Genomic DNA, 19,601 nt, shown 5'->3' on the forward strand with positions numbered 1-19,601 from the left:
AGATCTGGCACTGTTGTATACACATTACATCCAGTTGGGAGTAATGTTCCTGCCAGTTGGGCCCAGTGACTCCCTTGGAGAGAACTGGGAAGGGGAGAATCACTGCTTAGGTCCCAAAAGCATTTGATGAGCTGTGATAGCTGCGATAGACTTGGCATAGGCTGGCTGCACCGTCTCAGGAGGTGCACCTTGCATGCAATCGTGGCTGCTGGTTCTCCACCTCAATTGTGGTGCCAAGACTACCCCTTCATGGCCACCATTCAAAGGGCCATATTCAATGCGGCCGGTGAGTGGGTTAAATGGCGGGGAACGATGAAAAACAAGTGACCCTCGGCGTTTAACCCCCGCGCCGGCCGCTCACTATAATCTACGTTCCAGGGGAATCTCTGCTGTCAGAGGACGGGGAGGATTCCCCCAAAAAAGTGAGGCTCGCAGCTAAGGCAGGGATCCCGCTGCATTTAGCCCCGCGCCTCGCTGCTTTAGCGGCCACACACGCTGTGTCATCGATGCTGCAAAAACCTAGCGACATGGAAATGGTGTGTGTAGAGGGTCAGGTGAATACTGACCGTGCGAGCTGTGACAGCGAGCAAAAAACATTAAATATACCCCAAAGTTGCATCACCCAAGTGCACACCAGAGAACACTCCACCAAGGGGAACAATTCTGCCTACTGTCTATTATCCTGTAAGCCTACTGAAAGCTGTGCAAGCCGGTTGTCCGTAGCTCCTAAGGGAGGCTCAGGTCTCATATGTGTGAACTGAAACCCAGCGCTGGGTAAGTGGTAACGATGAGGCGGAGGAGGAACTAGAACCAGATGCTTCCTCATACACTGAATCCTAGAAGCAACTGGATCCTTTGGTGTCTCGGGTTTGTGGTAAATGTGGGCAAGCTAAAACTTATTTATTGTCCCTGGCTGAGGTCTCATTCTCCGACTGTGAAGAATCAGCCCCATGTCTGGGGTGTCAGTAGTCCACAGGCACTTACACTTGTGGGATAGGCAGGAGGATTAAGGATGCAACAAAGAGAATTTAGTCAAACCCAGAAAATGGATGATCTTCTACCCAAGTCTGGTGCTGCTTCCAGAGCAGCAGATATGGAACCTGGTCAACCAAATACGGGGCAAGAAGGAACTCACATGGGAGATCTCCATGGAGCAGCTGGTGGAGAGGGAGCTCCTTATGATCCTGGGAGTTTGAACAGTTTCAATCTGCCAGGAAGAAAATCCCCCCCTCATGGTCCAGAAGCAAGATGGCAGCGATCATGTAGGACAACCCCCTCAGTCACTTTAGTTTCGACTTCTTCACCTGACCTGGGCCCTAGGTCATCGTAGTGACAGATCTTTGGGTCCACAGACCACCCAATGACCTATCAATAGTTGCTGTATGGTAGGCCTGTCTGTCATAGCAACATAAAAGCAGGCATAGGTATAGAAGGGCAGGAGCTACAGACCTTTGTAAGATATAGAAGGGAGGAGCTACAGACATATGAAAGATAAGGGAGGACCGGCTAGAGACCTATGTAAGATATAGAGGAGGAGGAGGAGGAGGAGCTACAGACATGTGTAAGATATAGAGGAGGAGGAGCTAGAGACCTTTGGAAGATATAGAGGAGGAGGAGCTACAGACATATGTAAGATAAGGGAGGAGCAGCTAGAGACCTATGTAAGATATAGAGGAGGAGGAGGAGCTACAGACATGTAAGATATAGAGGAGGATGAGCTACAGGCATGTAAGATATAGAGGAGGAGGAGCTACAGACCTTTGTAAGATATAGAAGGGAGGAGCTACAGACATAAGAAAGATAAGGGAGGAGCAGCTAGAGACCTATGTAAGATATAGAGGAGGAGGAGGAGCTACAGACATGTAAGATATAGAGGAGGAGGAGCTACAGACATATGTAAGATAGAGGAGGAGGAGCTAGAGACCTTTGGAAGATATAGAGGGGGAGGAGCTACAGACATATGTAAGATATAGAGGGGGAGGGGCTACAGACCTATTTAAGATGTAGTTCCCAATCTTCTGGTTCCACTCTCTGTATCCCAAAGTCCCCAGTGTACAACAATTGGATGATTGGCATACACATCATATGAAGCTTGTGATGAATGCTATTGGCTGTGACACTCACACTAATCGGCCGATGGGACCGCAGATCTGCTGCGGATCATCCACCCTGACATACATCCAGTCACCCCTTCATCTCCACACTCCCTCATACCTGGTTTGGATGTGCAGGGGGTATTGGTGAGGCTGGGGTCCGGCGTGGTGGTGCTGGTCTTCACGGTGGGTGAAGATGCCCGCGAAGAAAGCTTGGAGGAGTCCAAGCTGGGGTCCGGCATTAGCTCCGGCATACTCCATCGCCCGTTAATATGCTCAAACTCCTGAATCTGGATGGTAGGAAGAAATGGACGGGCATCAGGCAGGAATAACAGAGGATCCCTGTAACTATATTTAACCAAGGCCTCTGTAATATAAATCTGGTTACTGGGGTCAGTCAGTGTGCTGGGGTCAGTCAGGGTGCTGGGGTGGGTCAGTCAGTGTGCTGGGGTGGGTCAGTCAGTGTGCTGGGGTGGGTCAGTCAGGGTGCTGGGGTCAGTCAGGGTGCTGGGGTGGGTCAGTCAGTGTGCTGGGGTCAGTCAGGGTGCTGGGGTCAGTCAGTCAGGGTGCTGGGGTGGGTCAGTCAGTGTGCTGGGGTCAGTCAGGGTGCTGGGGTCAGTCAGTCAGGGTGCTGGGGTGGGTCAGTCAGTGTGCTGGGGTGGGTCAGTCAGTGTGCTGGGGTGGGTCAGTCAGTGTGCTGGGGTGGGTCAGTCAGTGTGCTGGGGTGGGTCAGTCAGTGTGCTGGGGTCAGTCAGGGTGCTGGGGTGAGTCAGGGTGCTAGGGTCAGTCAGTCAGTGTGCTGGGGTGGGTCAGTCAGTGTGCTGAGGTGGGTCAGTCAGTGTGCTGGGGTGGGTCAGTCAGTGTGCTGGGGTGGGTCAGTCAGTGTGCTGGGGTGGGTCAGTCAGTGTGCTGGGGTGGGTCAGTCAGTGTGCTGGGGTGGGTCAGTCAGTGTGCTGGGGTGGGTCAGTCAGTGTGCTGGGGTCGGTCAGTGTGCTGGGGTCGGTCAGTGTGCTGGGGTGGGTCAGTCAGTGTGCTGGTGTCAGTCAGTGTGCTGAGGTGGGTCAGTCAGTGTGCTGGGGTGGGTCAGTCAGTGTGCTGGGGTGGGTCAGTCAGTGTGCTGGGGTGGGTCAGTCAGTGTGCTGGTGTCAGTCAGTGTGCTGAGGTGGGTCAGACAGTGTGCTGAGGTGGGTCAGTCAGTGTGCTGGTTTGGGTAAGTCAGTGTGCTGGGGTGGGTCAGTCAGTGTGCTGGCGTCAGTCAGTGTGCTGAGGTGGGTCAGTCAGGGTGCTGGGGTCGGTCAGTCAGGGTGCTGGGGTGGGTCAGTCAGTGTGCTGGGGTCAGTCAGGGTGCTGGGGTCAGTCAGGGTGCTGGGGTGGGTCAGTCAGTGTGCTGGGGTGGGTCAGTCAGTGTGCTGGGGTCAGTCAGTGTGCTGGGGTGGGTCAGTCAGTGTGCTGGGGTGGGTCAGTCAGTGTGCTGGGGTGGGTCAGTCAGTGTGCTGGGGTGGGTCAGTCAGTGTGCTGGGGTCAGTCAGTCAGTGTGCTGGGGTCAGTCAGTCAGTGTGCTGGGGTCAGTCAGTCAGTGTGCTGGGGTGGGTTAGTCAGTGTGCTGGGGTGGGTCAGTCAGTGTGCTGGGGTGGGTCAGTCAGTGTGCTGGGGTGGGTCAGTCAGTGTGCTGGGGTGGGTCAGTCAGTGTGCTGGGGTGGGTCAGTGTGCTGGGGTCGGTCAGTGTGCTGGGATGGGTCAGTCAGTGTGCTGGGGTGGGTCAGTCAGTGTGCTGAGGTGGGTCAGTCAGTGTGCTGGTTTGGGTCAGTCAGTGTGCTGGGGTGGGTCAGTCAGTGTGCTGGCGTCAGTCAGTGTGCTGAGGTGGGTCAGTCAGGGTGCTGGGGTCGGTCAGTCAGGGTGCTGGGGTGGGTCAGTCAGTGTGCTGGGGTCAGTCAGGGTGCTGGGGTCAGTCAGTCAGGGTGCTGGGGTGGGTCAGTCAGTGTGCTGGGGTGGGTCAGTCAGTGTGCTGGGGTGGGTCAGTCAGTGTGCTGGGGTGGGTCAGTCAGTGTGCTGGGGTGGGTCAGTCAGTGTGCTGGGGTCAGTCAGGGTGCTGGGGTGGGTCAGTCAGTGTGCTGGGGTGGGTCAGTCAGTGTGCTGGGGTCAGTCAGGGTGCTGGGGTCAGTCAGGGTGCTGGGGTCAGTCAGGGTGCTGGGGTCAGTCAGTCAGTGTGCTGGGGTGGGTTAGTCAGTGTGCTGGGGTGGGTCAGTCAGTGTGCTGGGGTGGGTCAGTCAGTGTGCTGGGGTGGGTCAGTCAGTGTGCTGGGGTGGGTCAGTCAGTGTGCTGGGGTGGGTCAGTCAGTGTGCTGGGGTGGGTCAGTGTGCTGGGGTCGGTCAGTGTGCTGGGGTGGGTCAGTCAGTGTGCTGAGGTGGGTCAGTCAGTGTGCTGGTTTGGGTCAGTCAGTGTGCTGGGGTGGGTCAGTCAGTGTGCTGGCGTCAGTCAGTGTGCTGAGGTGGGTCAGTCAGGGTGCTGGGGTCGGTCAGTCAGGGTGCTGGGGTGGGTCAGTCAGTGTGCTGGGGTCAGTCAGGGTGCTGGGGTCAGTCAGTCAGGGTGCTGGGGTGGGTCAGTCAGTGTGCTGGGGTGGGTCAGTCAGTGTGCTGGGGTGGGTCAGTCAGTGTGCTGGGGTGGGTCAGTCAGTGTGCTGGGGTGGGTCAGTCAGTGTGCTGGGGTGGGTCAGTCAGTGTGCTGGGGTCAGTCAGGGTGCTGGGGTGGGTCAGTCAGTGTGCTGGGGTGGGTCAGTCAGTGTGCTGGGGTGGGTCAGTCAGTGTGCTGGGGTCAGTCAGGGTGCTGGGGTCAGTCAGGGTGCTGGGGTCAGTCAGTCAGTGTGCTGGGGTGGGTTAGTCAGTGTGCTGGGGTGGGTCAGTCAGTGTGCTGGGGTGGGTCAGTCAGTGTGCTGGGGTGGGTCAGTCAGTGTGCTGGGGTGGGTCAGTCAGTGTGCTGGGGTGGGTCAGTGTGCTGGGGTCGGTCAGTGTGCTGGGGTGGGTCAGTCAGTGTGCTGAGGTGGGTCAGTCAGTGTGCTGAGGTGGGTCAGTCAGTGTGCTGGGGTGGGTCAGTCAGTGTGCTGGGGTGGGTCAGTCAGTGTGCTGGGGTGGGTCAGTCAGTGTGCTGGGGTCAGTCAGGGTGCTGGGGTGGGTCAGTCAGTGTGCTGGGGTCGGTCAGTGTGCTGGGGTGGGTCAGTCAGTGTGCTGGTGTCAGTCAGTGTGCTGAGGTGGGTCAGTCAGTGTGCTGGGGTGGGTCAGTCAGTGTGCTGGGGTGGGTCAGTCAGTGTGCTGGTGTCAGTCAGTGTGCTGGGGTGGGGTCAGTCAGTGTGCTGGGGTGGGTCAGTCAGTGTGCTGGTGTCAGTCAGTGTGCTGAGGTGGGTCAGTCAGTGTGCTGGGGTGGGTCAGTCAGTGTGCTGGGGTGGGTCAGTCAGTGTGCTGGTGTCAGTCAGTGTGCTGGGGTGGGTCAGTCAGTGTGCTGGGGTGGGTCAGTCAGTGTGCTGGGGTCGGTCAGTGTGCTGGCGTCAGTCAGTGTGCTGAGGTGGGTCAGTCAGTGTGCTGGGGTGGGTCAGTCAGTGTGCTGGGGTGGGTCAGTCAGTGTGCTGGGGTGGGTCAGTCAGTGTGCTGGGGTGGGTCAGTCAGTGTGCTGGCATCAGTCAGTGTGCTGGGGTGGGGTCAGTCAGTGTGCTGGGGTGGGTCAGTCAGTGTGCTGGGGTGGGTCAGTCAGTGTGCTGGTGTCAGTCAGTGTGCTGAGGTGGGTCAGTCAGTGTGCTGGGGTGGGTCAGTCAGTGTGCTGGTGTCAGTCAGTGTGCTGAGGTGGGTCAGTCAGTGTGCTGGGGTGGGTCAGTCAGTGTGCTGGCATCAGTCAGTGTGCTGGGGTCAGTCAGTCAGTGTGCTGGGGTGGGTCAGTCAGTGTGCTGGGGTCAGTCAGTCAGTGTGCTGGGGTGGGTCAGTCAGTGTGCTGGGGTGGGTCAGTCAGTGTGCTGGGGTGGGTCAGTGTGCTGGCATCAGTCAGTGTGCTGGGGTGGGTCAGTCAGTGTGCTTGGGTGGGTCAGTCAGTGTGCTGGCATCAGTCAGTGTGCTGGGGTGGGGTCAGTCAGTGTGCTGGGGTGGGTCAGTCAGTGTGCTGGTGTCAGTCAGTGTGCTGAGGTGGGTCAGTCAGTGTGCTGGGGTGGGTCAGTCAGTGTGCTGGGGTGGGTCAGTCAGTGTGCTGGTGTCAGTCAGTGTGCTGGGGTGGGTCAGTCAGTGTGCTGGGGTGGGTCAGTCAGTGTGCTGGGGTCGGTCAGTGTGCTGGCGTCAGTCAGTGTGCTGAGGTGGGTCAGTCAGTGTGCTGGGGTGGGTCAGTCAGTGTGCTGGGGTGGGTCAGTCAGTGTGCTGGCATCAGTCAGTGTGCTGGGGTGGGGTCAGTCAGTGTGCTGGGGTGGGTCAGTCAGTGTGCTGGGGTGGGTCAGTCAGTGTGCTGGTGTCAGTCAGTGTGCTGAGGTGGGTCAGTCAGTGTGCTGGGGTGGGTCAGTCAGTGTGCTGGGGTGGGTCAGTCAGTGTGCTGGGGTGGGTCAGTGTGCTGGCATCAGTCAGTGTGCTGGGGTGGGGTCAGTCAGTGTGCTGGGGTGGGTCAGTCAGTGTGCTGGGGTGGGTCAGTCAGTGTGCTGGTGTCAGTCAGTGTGCTGAGGTGGGTCAGTCAGTGTGCTGGGGTGGGTCAGTCAGTGTGCTGGTGTCAGTCAGTGTGCTGGGGTCGGTCAGTCAGTGTACTGGCGTCAGTCAGTGTGCTGAGGTGGGTCAGTCAGTGTGCTGGGGTGGGTCAGTCAGTGTGCTGGCATCAGTCAGTGTGCTGGGGTGGGTCAGTCAGTGTGCTGGGGTCAGTCAGTCAGTGTGCTGGGGTGGGTCAGTCAGTGTGCTGGGGTGGGTCAGTGTGCTGGGGTGGGTCAGTCAGTGTGCTGGGGTGGGTCAGTCAGTGTGCTGGCATCAGTCAGTGTGCTGGGGTGGGGTCAGTCAGTGTGCTGGGGTGGGGTCAGTCAGTGTGCTGGGGTGGGGTCAGTCAGTGTGCTGGGATGGGTCAGTCAGTGTGCAGGTGTCAGTCAGTGTGCTGGGGTCAGTCAGGGTGCTGGGGTCAGTCAGGGTGCTGGGGTCAGTCAGGGTGCTGAGGTGGGTCAGTCAGTGTGCTGGGGTGGGTCAGTCAGTGTGCTGGGGTGGGGTCAGTCAGTGTGCTGGGGTGGGGTCAGTCAGTGTGCTGGGGTGGGTCAGTCAGTGTGCTGGGGTGGGGTCAGTCAGTGTGCTGGGGTGGGTCAGTCAGTGTGCTGGGGTGGGTCAGTCAGTGTGCTGGGGTGGGTCAGTCAGTGTGCTGGCATCAGTCAGTGTGCTGGGGTGGGGTCAGTCAGTGTGCTGGGGTGGGTCAGTCAGTGTGCTGGTGTCAGTCAGTGTGCTGAGGTGGGTCAGTCAGTGTGCTGGGGTGGGTCAGTCAGTGTGCTGGGGTGGGTCAGTCAGTGTGCTGGTGTCAGTCAGTGTGCTGGGGTGGGTCAGTCAGTGTGCTGGGGTGGGTCAGTCAGTGTGCTGGGGTCGGTCAGTGTGCTGGCGTCAGTCAGTGTGCTGAGGTGGGTCAGTCAGTGTGCTGGGGTGGGTCAGTCAGTGTGCTGGGGTGGGTCAGTCAGTGTGCTGGGGTGGGTCAGTCAGTGTGCTGGGGTGGGTCAGTCAGTGTGCTGGCATCAGTCAGTGTGCTGGGGTGGGGTCAGTCAGTGTGCTGGGGTGGGTCAGTCAGTGTGCTGGGGTGGGTCAGTCAGTGTGCTGGTGTCAGTCAGTGTGCTGAGGTGGGTCAGTCAGTGTGCTGGGGTGGGTCAGTCAGTGTGCTGGGGTGGGTCAGTCAGTGTGCTGGGGTGGGTCAGTGTGCTGGCATCAGTCAGTGTGCTGGGGTGGGGTCAGTCAGTGTGCTGGGGTGGGTCAGTCAGTGTGCTGGGGTGGGTCAGTCAGTGTGCTGGGGTGGGTCAGTCAGTGTGCTGGTGTCAGTCAGTGTGCTGAGGTGGGTCAGTCAGTGTGCTGGGGTGGGTCAGTCAGTGTGCTGGTGTCAGTCAGTGTGCTGGGGTCGGTCAGTCAGTGTACTGGCGTCAGTCAGTGTGCTGAGGTGGGTCAGTCAGTGTGCTGGGGTGGGTCAGTCAGTGTGCTGGCATCAGTCAGTGTGCTGGGGTCAGTCAGTCAGTGTGCTGGGGTGGGTCAGTCAGTGTGCTGGGGTCAGTCAGTCAGTGTGCTGGGGTGGGTCAGTCAGTGTGCTGGGGTGGGTCAGTCAGTGTGCTGGGGTGGGTCAGTGTGCTGGGGTGGGTCAGTCAGTGTGCTGGGGTGGGTCAGTCAGTGTGCTGGCATCAGTCAGTGTGCTGGGGTGGGGTCAGTCAGTGTGCTGGGGTGGGGTCAGTCAGTGTGCTGGGGTGGGGTCAGTCAGTGTGCTGGGATGGGTCAGTCAGTGTGCAGGTGTCAGTCAGTGTGCTGGCATCAGTCAGTGTGCTGGGGTGGGGTCAGTCAGTGTGCTGGGGTGGGGTCAGTCAGTGTGCTGGGGTGGGGTCAGTCAGTGTGCTGGGGTGGGTCAGTCAGTGTGCTGGTGTCAGTCAGTGTGCTGAGGTGGGTCAGTCAGTGTGCTGGGGTGGGTCAGTCAGTGTGCTGGGGTGGGTCAGTCAGTGTGCTGGGGTGGGTCAGTCAGTGTGCTGGGGTGGGTCAGTGTGCTGGGGTGGGGTCAGTCAGTGTGCTGGGGTGGGTCAGTCAGTGTGCTGGGGTGGGTCAGTCAGTGTGCTGGTGTCAGTCAGTGTGCTGAGGTGGGTCAGTCAGTGTGCTGGGGTGGGTCAGTCAGTGTGCTGGTGTCAGTCAGTGTGCTGGGGTCGGTCAGTCAGTGTACTGGCGTCAGTCAGTGTGCTGAGGTGGGTCAGTCAGTGTGCTGGGGTGGGTCAGTCAGTGTGCTGGCATCAGTCAGTGTGCTGGGGTCAGTCAGTCAGTGTGCTGGGGTGGGTCAGTCAGTGTGCTGGGGTCAGTCAGTCAGTGTGCTGGGGTGGGTCAGTCAGTGTGCTGGGGTGGGTCAGTCAGTGTGCTGGGGTGGGTCAGTCAGTGTGCTGGGGTGGGTCAGTCAGTGTGCTGGCATCAGTCAGTGTGCTGGGGTGGGGTCAGTCAGTGTGCTGGGGTGGGGTCAGTCAGTGTGCTGGGGTGGGGTCAGTCAGTGTGCTGGGATGGGTCAGTCAGTGTGCAGGTGTCAGTCAGTGTGCTGGGGTCAGTCAGGGTGCTGGGGTCAGTCAGGGTGCTGAGGTGGGTCAGTCAGTGTGCTGGGGTGGGTCAGTCAGTGTGCTGGGGTGGGGTCAGTCAGTGTGCTGGGGTGGGTCAGTCAGTGTGCTGGGGTGGGTCAGTCAGTGTGCTGGGGTGGGGTCAGTCAGTGTGCTGGGGTGGGTCAGTCAGTGTGCTGGGGTGGGTCAGTCAGTGTGCTGGGGTGGGTCAGTCAGTGTGCTGGGGTGGGTCAGTCAGTGTGCTGGTGTCAGTCAGTGTGCTGAGGTGGGTCAGTCAGTGTGCTGGGGTGGGTCAGTCAGTGTGCTGGGGTGGGTCAGTCAGTGTGCTGGTGTCAGTCAGTGTGCTGGGGTGGGTCAGTCAGTGTGCTGGGGTGGGTCAGTCAGTGTGCTGGGGTCGGTCAGTGTGCTGGCGTCAGTCAGTGTGCTGAGGTGGGTCAGTCAGTGTGCTGGGGTGGGTCAGTCAGTGTGCTGGGGTGGGTCAGTCAGTGTGCTGGGGTGGGTCAGTCAGTGTGCTGGCATCAGTCAGTGTGCTGGGGTGGGGTCAGTCAGTGTGCTGGGGTGGGTCAGTCAGTGTGCTGGGGTGGGTCAGTCAGTGTGCTGGTGTCAGTCAGTGTGCTGAGGTGGGTCAGTCAGTGTGCTGGGGTGGGTCAGTCAGTGTGCTGGGGTGGGTCAGTCAGTGTGCTGGGGTGGGTCAGTGTGCTGGCATCAGTCAGTGTGCTGGGGTGGGGTCAGTCAGTGTGCTGGGGTGGGTCAGTCAGTGTGCTGGGGTGGGTCAGTCAGTGTGCTGGGGTGGGTCAGTCAGTGTGCTGGTGTCAGTCAGTGTGCTGAGGTGGGTCAGTCAGTGTGCTGGGGTGGGTCAGTCAGTGTGCTGGTGTCAGTCAGTGTGCTGGGGTCGGTCAGTCAGTGTACTGGCGTCAGTCAGTGTGCTGAGGTGGGTCAGTCAGTGTGCTGGGGTGGGTCAGTCAGTGTGCTGGCATCAGTCAGTGTGCTGGGGTCAGTCAGTCAGTGTGCTGGGGTGGGTCAGTCAGTGTGCTGGGGTCAGTCAGTCAGTGTGCTGGCATCAGTCAGTGTGCTGGGGTCAGTCAGTCAGTGTGCTGGGGTGGGTCAGTCAGTGTGCTGGGGTCAGTCAGTCAGTGTGCTGGGGTGGGTCAGTCAGTGTGCTGGGGTGGGTCAGTCAGTGTGCTGGGGTGGGTCAGTGTGCTGGGGTGGGTCAGTCAGTGTGCTGGGGTGGGTCAGTCAGTGTGCTGGCATCAGTCAGTGTGCTGGGGTGGGGTCAGTCAGTGTGCTGGGGTGGGGTCAGTCAGTGTGCTGGGGTGGGGTCAGTCAGTGTGCTGGGATGGGTCAGTCAGTGTGCAGGTGTCAGTCAGTGTGCTGGCATCAGTCAGTGTGCTGGGGTGGGGTCAGTCAGTGTGCTGGGGTGGGGTCAGTCAGTGTGCTGGGGTGGGGTCAGTCAGTGTGCTGGGATGGGTCAGTCAGTGTGCAGGTGTCAGTCAGTGTGCTGGGGTCAGTCAGGGTGCTGGGGTCAGTCAGGGTGCTGAGGTGGGTCAGTCAGTGTGCTGGGGTGGGTCAGTCAGTGTGCTGGGGTGGGGTCAGTCAGTGTGCTGGGGTGGGTCAGTCAGTGTGCTGGGGTGGGTCAGTCAGTGTGCTGGGGTGGGGTCAGTCAGTGTGCTGGGGTGGGTCAGTCAGTGTGCTGGGGGAACATACTCTTTGGTTCTAGGTCAGACACGTTGATCACATTTATATTTTCACCTTTTTCTTGACCAGGGACATGACTCCGATGCGGGTCAGAACCTGCTGGCGAGACAGCCCTTCCCGGGGAACTCCGTCTGCAAACGTCTCGGATCCGTCAGCACCCGGCTCACACAGATGCCTCATGAACAGGGACACGTACGCTCTAGGACGCAAACAGAGATGCTGGCTGTAAGCGCGGTCTGTATTATACCTAATCCTGCCCTCATCCCAGAGGCGTCATCATAAGGAGCCTGACTCTTGTACCACGGGCGCATCTAGCGACATATGCCGACTGCTAAGGGAACGCCAGGTGCGCTCCGCCTGTGGGGGCTTACAGTCATCTCCGCAGTAGCACCAGCGCATGCCACTAATCCACGCTGCAATGGGGTATGGATCATTAGGTCACCAGCAAGTAGGTCAACACCACTAGGTCGACATGACTTAAGGTCGACATGCAGAAAGGTCTACATGGGTTAGGTGGGCAGGGTCATTAAGTTGACATGGGTAGGTTCGACAGTGAAAAAAGTCTGCATTTTTATTTATTTTTACGAATGTCGACACAGTCAACATAAACACTAAAACTTAGCACTGCATCCGCTCGCCAGGCTTCGGGCACACTATTGTGTTCTCCCACCACGCCCCAGTGGATGGTAGGGCATGAAATACCGCCTGTCGACACGTCGGCTGAAAAAAACAGTAAAAGACCCCATGTCAACCTTTTGACTGTTGACCTTCCCCATGTCGACCTAAAGTCATGTCGACCTTCCTGCATGTTGACCTAAAGTCATGTTGACCTAATGCTTGTCGAGCTACTTGGTGGTGACGCAATGACCGTATCCCCTGCAATGCAAGGGGGCAAATACCTTTATGATGTTTGCATGCAGGGCAAACACTGTCAGCTCTTGCATGTAGCCCACAAATGCCGAACCGCTTCATTATTTTTATTAGTTTTAGTTTCGACACAAATGTGCCCCGCTGCAGTGCAGCAGTGAGCCTGGCGCCCCTGCTTGCCCATCAGACATGCCACCGCATCCTGACCCGCCCAGACAGTACAGTGTCATTGCGCGATCTCTGGGGTTTGTCCTGCACCGGGCAGCGGGTATAGAGACACCGCTCGCGTCTCTCCCCAGCTGGGTGCAGAGTGTGATCTAGGTCTGTGTGAGGGAGGAGGGAAGACTCTCAGTCACCACCCCCAGGAAACAGACCAGGATTGGCCGGGCAGGCGTCAGATGAGTAAGAGCGTCATCACTTGGGAAGAGGTGGCATTGCACCCGCTCGCTGGTACCAGGCTGTGTAACGATAACTGGCGTGGCAAGCCTTACATACCGCAGTCTGCAGCGGACCGTGGCCCTTATTCAGATCTGACCACAGTATAAATGGACAATACCATGCTGCACGGCAGGTGGGGCAGATGTAACCGGAGTTACATTTGGGTGGGGTGTGTTGAAACTGAAATCTCATTTGCAGTGTAAAAATAAAGCAGTCAGTATTTACCCTGCACAGAAACAAAATAACTCACCCAAATCTAACTCTCGCTATACATGTTACATCTGCCCCACCAGCAGTGCACATGGTGTTGCCCATTTTGAGAACACATTTGTACTGCGATCAGATCTAAATAAGGGCCAGTGTGTACACTGATGTGCCGGCAACTACAGCACACGGTGTACGCATGGCCTGATGAACCAGTATGTGCCTGATGTACACGTGCCCTATGTCCGCAAGAGGAGGCTACATCTGTATTGCACTTACTTAAATTCCTTCTCCATCTTGCCACGCAGATCTCTCACCAGCCAGTGGGTGCTGAAGGCGTCCTGTGGCGGCATCCCCCAGCGCATGACGGCGTTCAGGAAGGCCTTGCGCTGCCGCGTGTTGAACCCCAGAACCTGCAGGAGGGACCGATAGAACCTATAACCAGCGACCAATCCAGATGAAGGCCCTGCCCATGGTATCACCATAGCGGAAGACCGCTCCCATGCCAACGTTACCATCTCCATTCAATCTTACCGTTATTAAATGCATATTTACGTTCATATATAATCCTTGGCAAGAGGGGATGCCAGTCTGTGGCAACGGTTATTTACCCGACACCCTGCATGCCACAGAAGTTGCTACCACCCCAGAGCTTCCTGCGCCAATCTATCGCAGGGCACACCGATGACAGAATGACCGCCTTACCTCTATGTTTCCACCAACCCGCGCCAGGAGAGGCGGCAGCGGCTTATCCTTCTCGTTACGCAGCTGCCGGCGGGACTGCCTGCGACCTCCTGTGACGGGACAGGTACACAGAGAAGAAGCTGAGCAATAAGGGGACACAAGTCGGCAGCATACAGGCCGCGTGTTCTCCAGCCCTCACCTTCTGTCCGCTCATCGAAATCCTCATCCTCCTCTTCCGAGCCCACGGAGTATTCCGATTGGTTATCTGCAAGAGAAGATCAGGGTCACAAGATCTGCAAACGGGGAAGCTGCAGAGATCAGAAACCAAGCGCTATCGGTAGGACTGGTCAGAGGGATAGGCAACGGGCTTAATGTCTACCCTCTCGGCATGTAGTATGCAGGGAAATCAGGGGAGAGAGAAGGAGGGGGAGAGAGAGAGAGGAAGAGAGAGAGAGTGCGAGCGAGAGAAAATAATAGAGAGGTAGAGAGAGAGAGAGAGATAGCGGGAGGAAAAGGTTGAGTGAGAGCCAGGTAGAGAGAGAGGGAGTGAAAGGTAGAGCGAGGGAGAGGTAGAGAGATGGAGAGGCAAAGGTAGAGAGAGAGGAAGGGAGGGAGGTAGGGAGGGAGAGGTAAAGAGAGAGAGGGAGGGAGAGGTAAAGAGAAAGAGGGAGGGAGAGGTAAAGAGAAAGAGGGAGGGAGAGGTAAAGAGAGGGAGGGAGGGAGAGGTAAAGAGAAAGAGGGAGGGAGAGGTAAAGAGGGAGGGAGAGGTAAAGAGAAAGAGGGAGGGAGAGGTAAAGAGAGGGAGGGAGAGGTAAAGAGAAAGAGGGAGGGAGAGGTAAAGAGAAAGAGGGAGGGAGAGGTAAAGAGAAAGAAGGAGGGAGAGGTAAAGAGAAAGAGGGAGAGGTAAAGAGAAAGAGGGAGAGGTAAAGAGAAAGGGAGGGAGAGGTAAAGAGAGAGGGAGGGAGAGGTAGAGAGAAAGAGGTAGGAAGGAAGGGAGAGGGAAAGAGATGGAGAGAGAGAAGGAGGTAGAGAGAGAGGGAGGGAGAGGTACAGTGAGAGGGAAGGGGAAGCGAGAGTGAGAGAGATGGGGAGAGGTAGATAGAGAGAGAGAGAAGGAGGGATAGGTAGTGAGAGAGGGAAGGAGAGAGAGGGAGAACGAGGTGTGGATGCGGAGAGAGAGAGAGAAGGAGGGATAGGTAGAGCGAGCGAGAGAGAGGGGAGAGAGGGAGGTGTGGATGTGGAGACATAATGGAGGTAGTCCTGTAAGGATTTATGAACTCTTACCCTGATCTTCCTGAGCCGCGTCATTGTAGTTAACTTGCTTGCGCACTCTTTTCCCTTTGCCCAGGTTCCGTGCCAGGTCTTCCTGCTGCTGCTCATAGTGATGTCTGAGCAGCTTCTCCCAGTAATCAGGATCTACGTTCTCCTCCTGCTTGATCACCTCCCGCTCCAACTCCTCCAGCTGTGCAAGGAGAGGACGCCACCATTATACATGCTGCACAGTTGTCGCCCCCCTCAGCAACACTATGTACAGACCCCCCTCAGCTCTATGCACAGCCGCCGTCATCCTCCCCTCAGCACTATGCACAGTTCCCCTAAAGTTCTATACAGTCCTCTCGTAGCAGTATGCACAGACCCCCCCCCCTCAGCACTATGCACAGTTCTATACAGTCCTCTCGCAGCAGTATGCACAGTCCATTCCCCCCCTCATCACTATGCACAGTCCCCCTCAGCACTATGCACTCTCACAGTCCCCTCCCCCCACAGCCCTTTCTACATGAACGCACCTTCTCCTCCTCACGGACCACATACTGCGCCACTTTGAAGGAGCTGAGGTATTCATTCATGTTCTGGACCTCAGTGTCCTCAGTCTCATCTTGGTTACGGTCCAGAAGACGTGCAATTGCCCCGTTGTCGTAATGAATCACACTGCTGTCGTCCTCCTTGTTGTCACCCGCTAGGAAACAAAGTGGATTACTGTGACTGACAACAAGTGAAACGCTGGCGGCCCGCACTCCGCACCAGCGTACGCTTCACCAGGTGGACACGGCCCCCAGTTCTGTCAATAAGGGGCAATAGCTGAACCATGACTACAGTACAAACAATCCCATGGACCTTCCTGGCTGGTGGTCACTTACCCTCAATTTCATCCTTGAATAGTTCCTCTGTCCCAAACTTCAGGATGTCATCCAGCTCTTGCTTGGACATGGATCCAGCCTTAGAGCCCAGACCTGGCCGCACCACCAGATGAGTCAGCATCATCTTCCTCTTGGCCACCTGCGTTATCCGTTCTTCCACCGACGCTCGTGTCACAAATCGGTAAATCATCACTTTGTTGGCCTGGCCTATCCGATGGGCGCGGCTGAAAGCCTGGAAGAGAGGATCAGAGCGTGTCCGGTGTCTGCTCAGACGTAGTAAGACTGAACACACGAGTCTACACAATGGTTAGCTACCTGGATGTCATTGTGGGGGTTCCAATCGGAATCGTATATAATGACCGTGTCTGCCGTCGCCAGGTTGATCCCCAGACCCCCGGCTCGGGTGGAGAGCAGGAAGCAGAACTGCTGGGCTCCTGGGGCTGCAGGACAAGACCAGGGGTGAAGTCAGAGCCAGTTCCAGGGCTACATAGCTGAAGACCACGTGATTACATGCGAGCGTACTCACAGTTAAACCTGTCAATAGCCTCCTGCCTCAGGGAGCCGGTTATCCCGCCATCGATTCGCTCGTATTTATACCCCTCAAAGTCCAAAAAGTCCTCTAGGAGATCCAGCATCTTTGTCATCTGGAGGAGAAGATAGTGAGCAAAGCGGAAGTGGCAGGGATATCAGAACTGCAAGGGGTGACGCACCACGGCGCAAGGGGAAGCAGCATTTACCTTAAGAACAAACGTGTTCAGGGGTGAGGCTATGCAAAGGTACAACTTCATGCAAAGGCTAGCGGTATATTTTACAGTGTATCAGTCTATAATATATATAATGGGCAAATATTCGGTCTATGCCATATCAGAAAGTGGTGTAGAGAGAGGGGGGGCGGGGGGGGGGGGGGTAAGAGAGAGGAAGGAGGGATAGAGAGAGAGGGGGAGAAGGGGTAGGGGGAGAGGGACAAGTAGGTAGAGAGGAAGGAGGGGGTGGGCGAGAGGAAGGAGGGGGTGGGCGAGAGGAAAGAAGGGGTGGGAAAGAGGAAGGAAGATGGGGCGAGAGGAAGGAGGAAGTAGAAGAAGGGAAGAGACGAAAAGAAAGGGGAAAGAGACAAAAAGAAAGGGGGAATAGAGAGAGGAAAGAGGGACAGAGGGGAAAAGAGAGAGGAGAGGTGAAACAGAAATACAGGTAGGAAAGGGACTGTAATAGGAGGAGGCATGAGGAATGGGGGGGAAGAATAGGGGCTACGGGAAGGCAGGAGAGATGGAAAGAAGAAGAGAGTGGTGAAAACTCTCTAATAAACTCTCTAATAAAGCTAGTGACCAGGCGAATGAAGGGCCCAACATCATTCATAATACATGAATGAGTGCAGAGTGGAGACAGCACCTGGGAGAAGATGAGCACGCGATGTCCCTGATCATTCAGCTTCCGAAGCATCTTATGTAGCAGAAGCAGCTTCCCGGAGGATTTAATCAGAGCTCCTCCCTCATACGCACCACTTGGCAGCTTGGGAGACTCCTGAAACATAGCGGGGAGGGAGGTGATTAGCGCAGTCACCCAATAGGAGGAGATATAACTTCACAACATACTCCTATGTCACCTAAGCGGAGGAGGGGCCTAGGCCCCTGCTGTCTGATTCACCCTCTTGGAGGAAAGGGGGGACTTATCCTTAGTGAATGGGGTCAGTGCTTACTCAGGTTCCGGTACAAGCTGCAACAGCACTTTAACATGGAACTCACCATTGCAGCCACGGGGAAGAGGTAAGGATGGTTACAGCACTTCTTCAGGTCCATCATGATGTTCAGCAAGGACACCTGGTTGCCCCCGCCCCGAGAGTTGAGAGCCTCAAAGTTACGGGTGAGGATGAACTTGTAATATTTTCTGTGAGAGACCAGAGAGAAGAACATTGATGTATCAGGAGACAGCAACTAACCAGCGCCCCTAAGAATAATGCCGGCTGTGATGGTACCATGGAGAGGTCTTCTCTGGTTATTTTCAGCAATTTTCAGCCACCATTCAGACGGCCCTTTCCCGACTACTGCCCTCTATACTCTCCCCCCCCCCCCCCCCCCATGTTCCCTTGACCAGATGCCCACCCCTCTTACTTCTGCATGGGGCTAAGCTCCACTCGGACAATGAGCTCCGTCTTGGCCGGCATGTTCTTAAAGACGTCGGCCTTGAGGCGGCGCAACATGTGGGGCCCCAGCAGGTCATGCAGCTTCTTGATTTGGTCTTCCTTAGAGATATCCGCAAACTCCTCCAAGAATCCCTCCAGGTTGCTGCCAAGGACAGAGAACACCATGAGCACAATAGCGTTACACAAAGCGACCTCATGGGTTGCAAGATACGTACTTAAACCTCTCGGGGGTGAGGAAGTTGAGCAGGTGGAACAGTTCCTCCAGGTTGTTCTGCAGCGGGGTTCCGGTCAGGAGCAGCTTATAGTCTATTTGGTAACCATTAAGCACCCGGAAAAACTGCAACACAAGACAAACAAGTAATGAGTCCATATCCCCCTTACCAATGCATGAGTGTACATACAAAGCCTAATGATGGCTTTATGTAGGGGCATCATGTCTGCGTCCACTGTCCGTACTGCCATTCATATACCACTCCCATACCCACCTTGGATTGGTTGTTCTTGAGGCGGTGAGCCTCATCCACCACCAGGCAGGCCCAACGGATGGATCCAAGAGCAGCCTGATCAATGGTCACCAGCTCGTAGGAGGTGAGAAGAACATGAAACTTGACCTGGGCTTGTGCCTGGACGGTCAGAAAGATAAAAATAACATCATTCCAATTGAGAGGAGAACAACTGAACTGCTAATGGACTGACAAACAAACAATAAGCCACATCCTCACCTTCATCTTGAAGGCTTTCTTTCCTCCCTTCATGACGTTGTTCTGATAGGAGAACTCGTTCTCCCGGATCACAGCTCTGCTGTCCTTGTCCCCTGTATAGGTCAAAACGTAGAAGTCTGGAGCCCACATCTGGAACTCTCGCTCCCAGTTAATGATAGTTGATAATGGGGCACTGACAAGGAAGGGGCCCCTCGTATGTCCCTGTAGAAAGTTAAATGTTAAATATCTACTTTGTCTTCACCAAGTGCAGTATCTTCTATATCCAGTGTTGAGCAATGATCCCGGAGCTGAAGAGACCCATTTCACGTCTTGCCTCACCTCTTTGTAAAGAGAATATAGAAACACGATGGTCTGTATGGTCTTCCCCCAGCCCCATTTCATCTGCTAGGATGGTATCTGTGCCCTGTGCCCAGGAGAATCGCAGCCAGTTTAATCCCTCCAGCTGGTACATATGTAGAGTACCCCCGGTGGAGGTGACAAAAGCTGGTTGAGTTTCGTACTTGACCGTAGGCTGCAGACAAGAAGTAAAAAAAAAAAGTCAGACACTATGCTTATGTATATATTATAAAACGATACCTGGCCAGTTGTCTATCACCGAGCACTCACATCGTTGGTGGGAGAGCTTGGGACTTCATCCAAGTAGGACTCTTTGTGATTCTTCTTATACTTGGGAGGACAGCAGATACTGTCACCCATTGTCAGTTCCCTGAGGGAGAAGATGGATGGGAGGAAGACCGAAGAAGAATGGTAAAAGGTAGAACATTAAACTAAAAGATGACATCAATGTGCCATCTAAACAAAGCATTGCAGTACATCTTCTAATGGTCCCCACACCTTCCATTCACATTCATGTGCCCTCAACTCACACATACATTTCCAGTGCACATTGGTGGCTCTCTTAAAGTCTCTAGAACCCAAGTCTGACCATCACTTCAACCAAAGACCCCAGAGAAGAACTACAAAGTTCCCTGTAAGAATGTATGTGGCCCCAAAAGTTTACAGTTAATACTGTAGGACTAGTACCCAACTTCTCCAGTACATTAATCTATGGACCAGTAGAAACATCTGTGATCCACAAGTCTCTGGTACAGCATACCCAATCATTCAGTTTGCATGTCCTCAAATCTCACATACATGCATCTCTGGCCAATTCTTTCCAAAATACGTGACACCCCGGTTCGCTTGGCTTGTGTGGGTCGTGTGCACATATTACCTGTGTCTCCAATACATCTGCTTGTGATAGTCATAGTCAGGCAACTTCATTCCGTCCTCTTCCCAAGTTGACTGGTCATAAGACAGGTCTCTCCACTTCACCAGGTAGCGATACGTCCCTCTCTTGTCCACACTGCAGAGAGAACACCT

General features: G+C 55.9%; 1 protein-coding gene across 1 annotated transcript in view; it reads right to left on the minus strand.

Moving 5' to 3' along the window:
* Positions 1–19,601, minus strand: part of CHD3 (chromodomain helicase DNA binding protein 3) — a 53,610-nt gene that overhangs the window by 12,747 nt on the left and 21,262 nt on the right. Inside the window, 20 exon segments of the mRNA XM_083185658.1 lie at positions 2,215–2,383; positions 11,104–11,248; positions 12,838–12,971; positions 13,264–13,352; positions 13,442–13,507; positions 14,527–14,704; positions 15,030–15,199; positions 15,381–15,612; positions 15,696–15,820; positions 15,907–16,024; positions 16,767–16,898; positions 17,120–17,261; positions 17,486–17,659; positions 17,733–17,854; positions 18,003–18,140; positions 18,240–18,440; positions 18,558–18,605; positions 18,607–18,750; positions 18,846–18,945; positions 19,453–19,584. Of these exon segments, the coding sequence (XP_083041784.1) occupies positions 2,215–2,383; positions 11,104–11,248; positions 12,838–12,971; positions 13,264–13,352; positions 13,442–13,507; positions 14,527–14,704; positions 15,030–15,199; positions 15,381–15,612; positions 15,696–15,820; positions 15,907–16,024; positions 16,767–16,898; positions 17,120–17,261; positions 17,486–17,659; positions 17,733–17,854; positions 18,003–18,140; positions 18,240–18,440; positions 18,558–18,605; positions 18,607–18,750; positions 18,846–18,945; positions 19,453–19,584 (2,759 nt within the window).

The sequence above is a fragment of the Crinia signifera genome, chromosome 4, assembly GCF_055691185.1.
Source record: "Crinia signifera chromosome 4, ASM5569118v1, whole genome shotgun sequence".
NCBI classification, from domain to species: domain Eukaryota; kingdom Metazoa; phylum Chordata; class Amphibia; order Anura; family Myobatrachidae; genus Crinia; species Crinia signifera.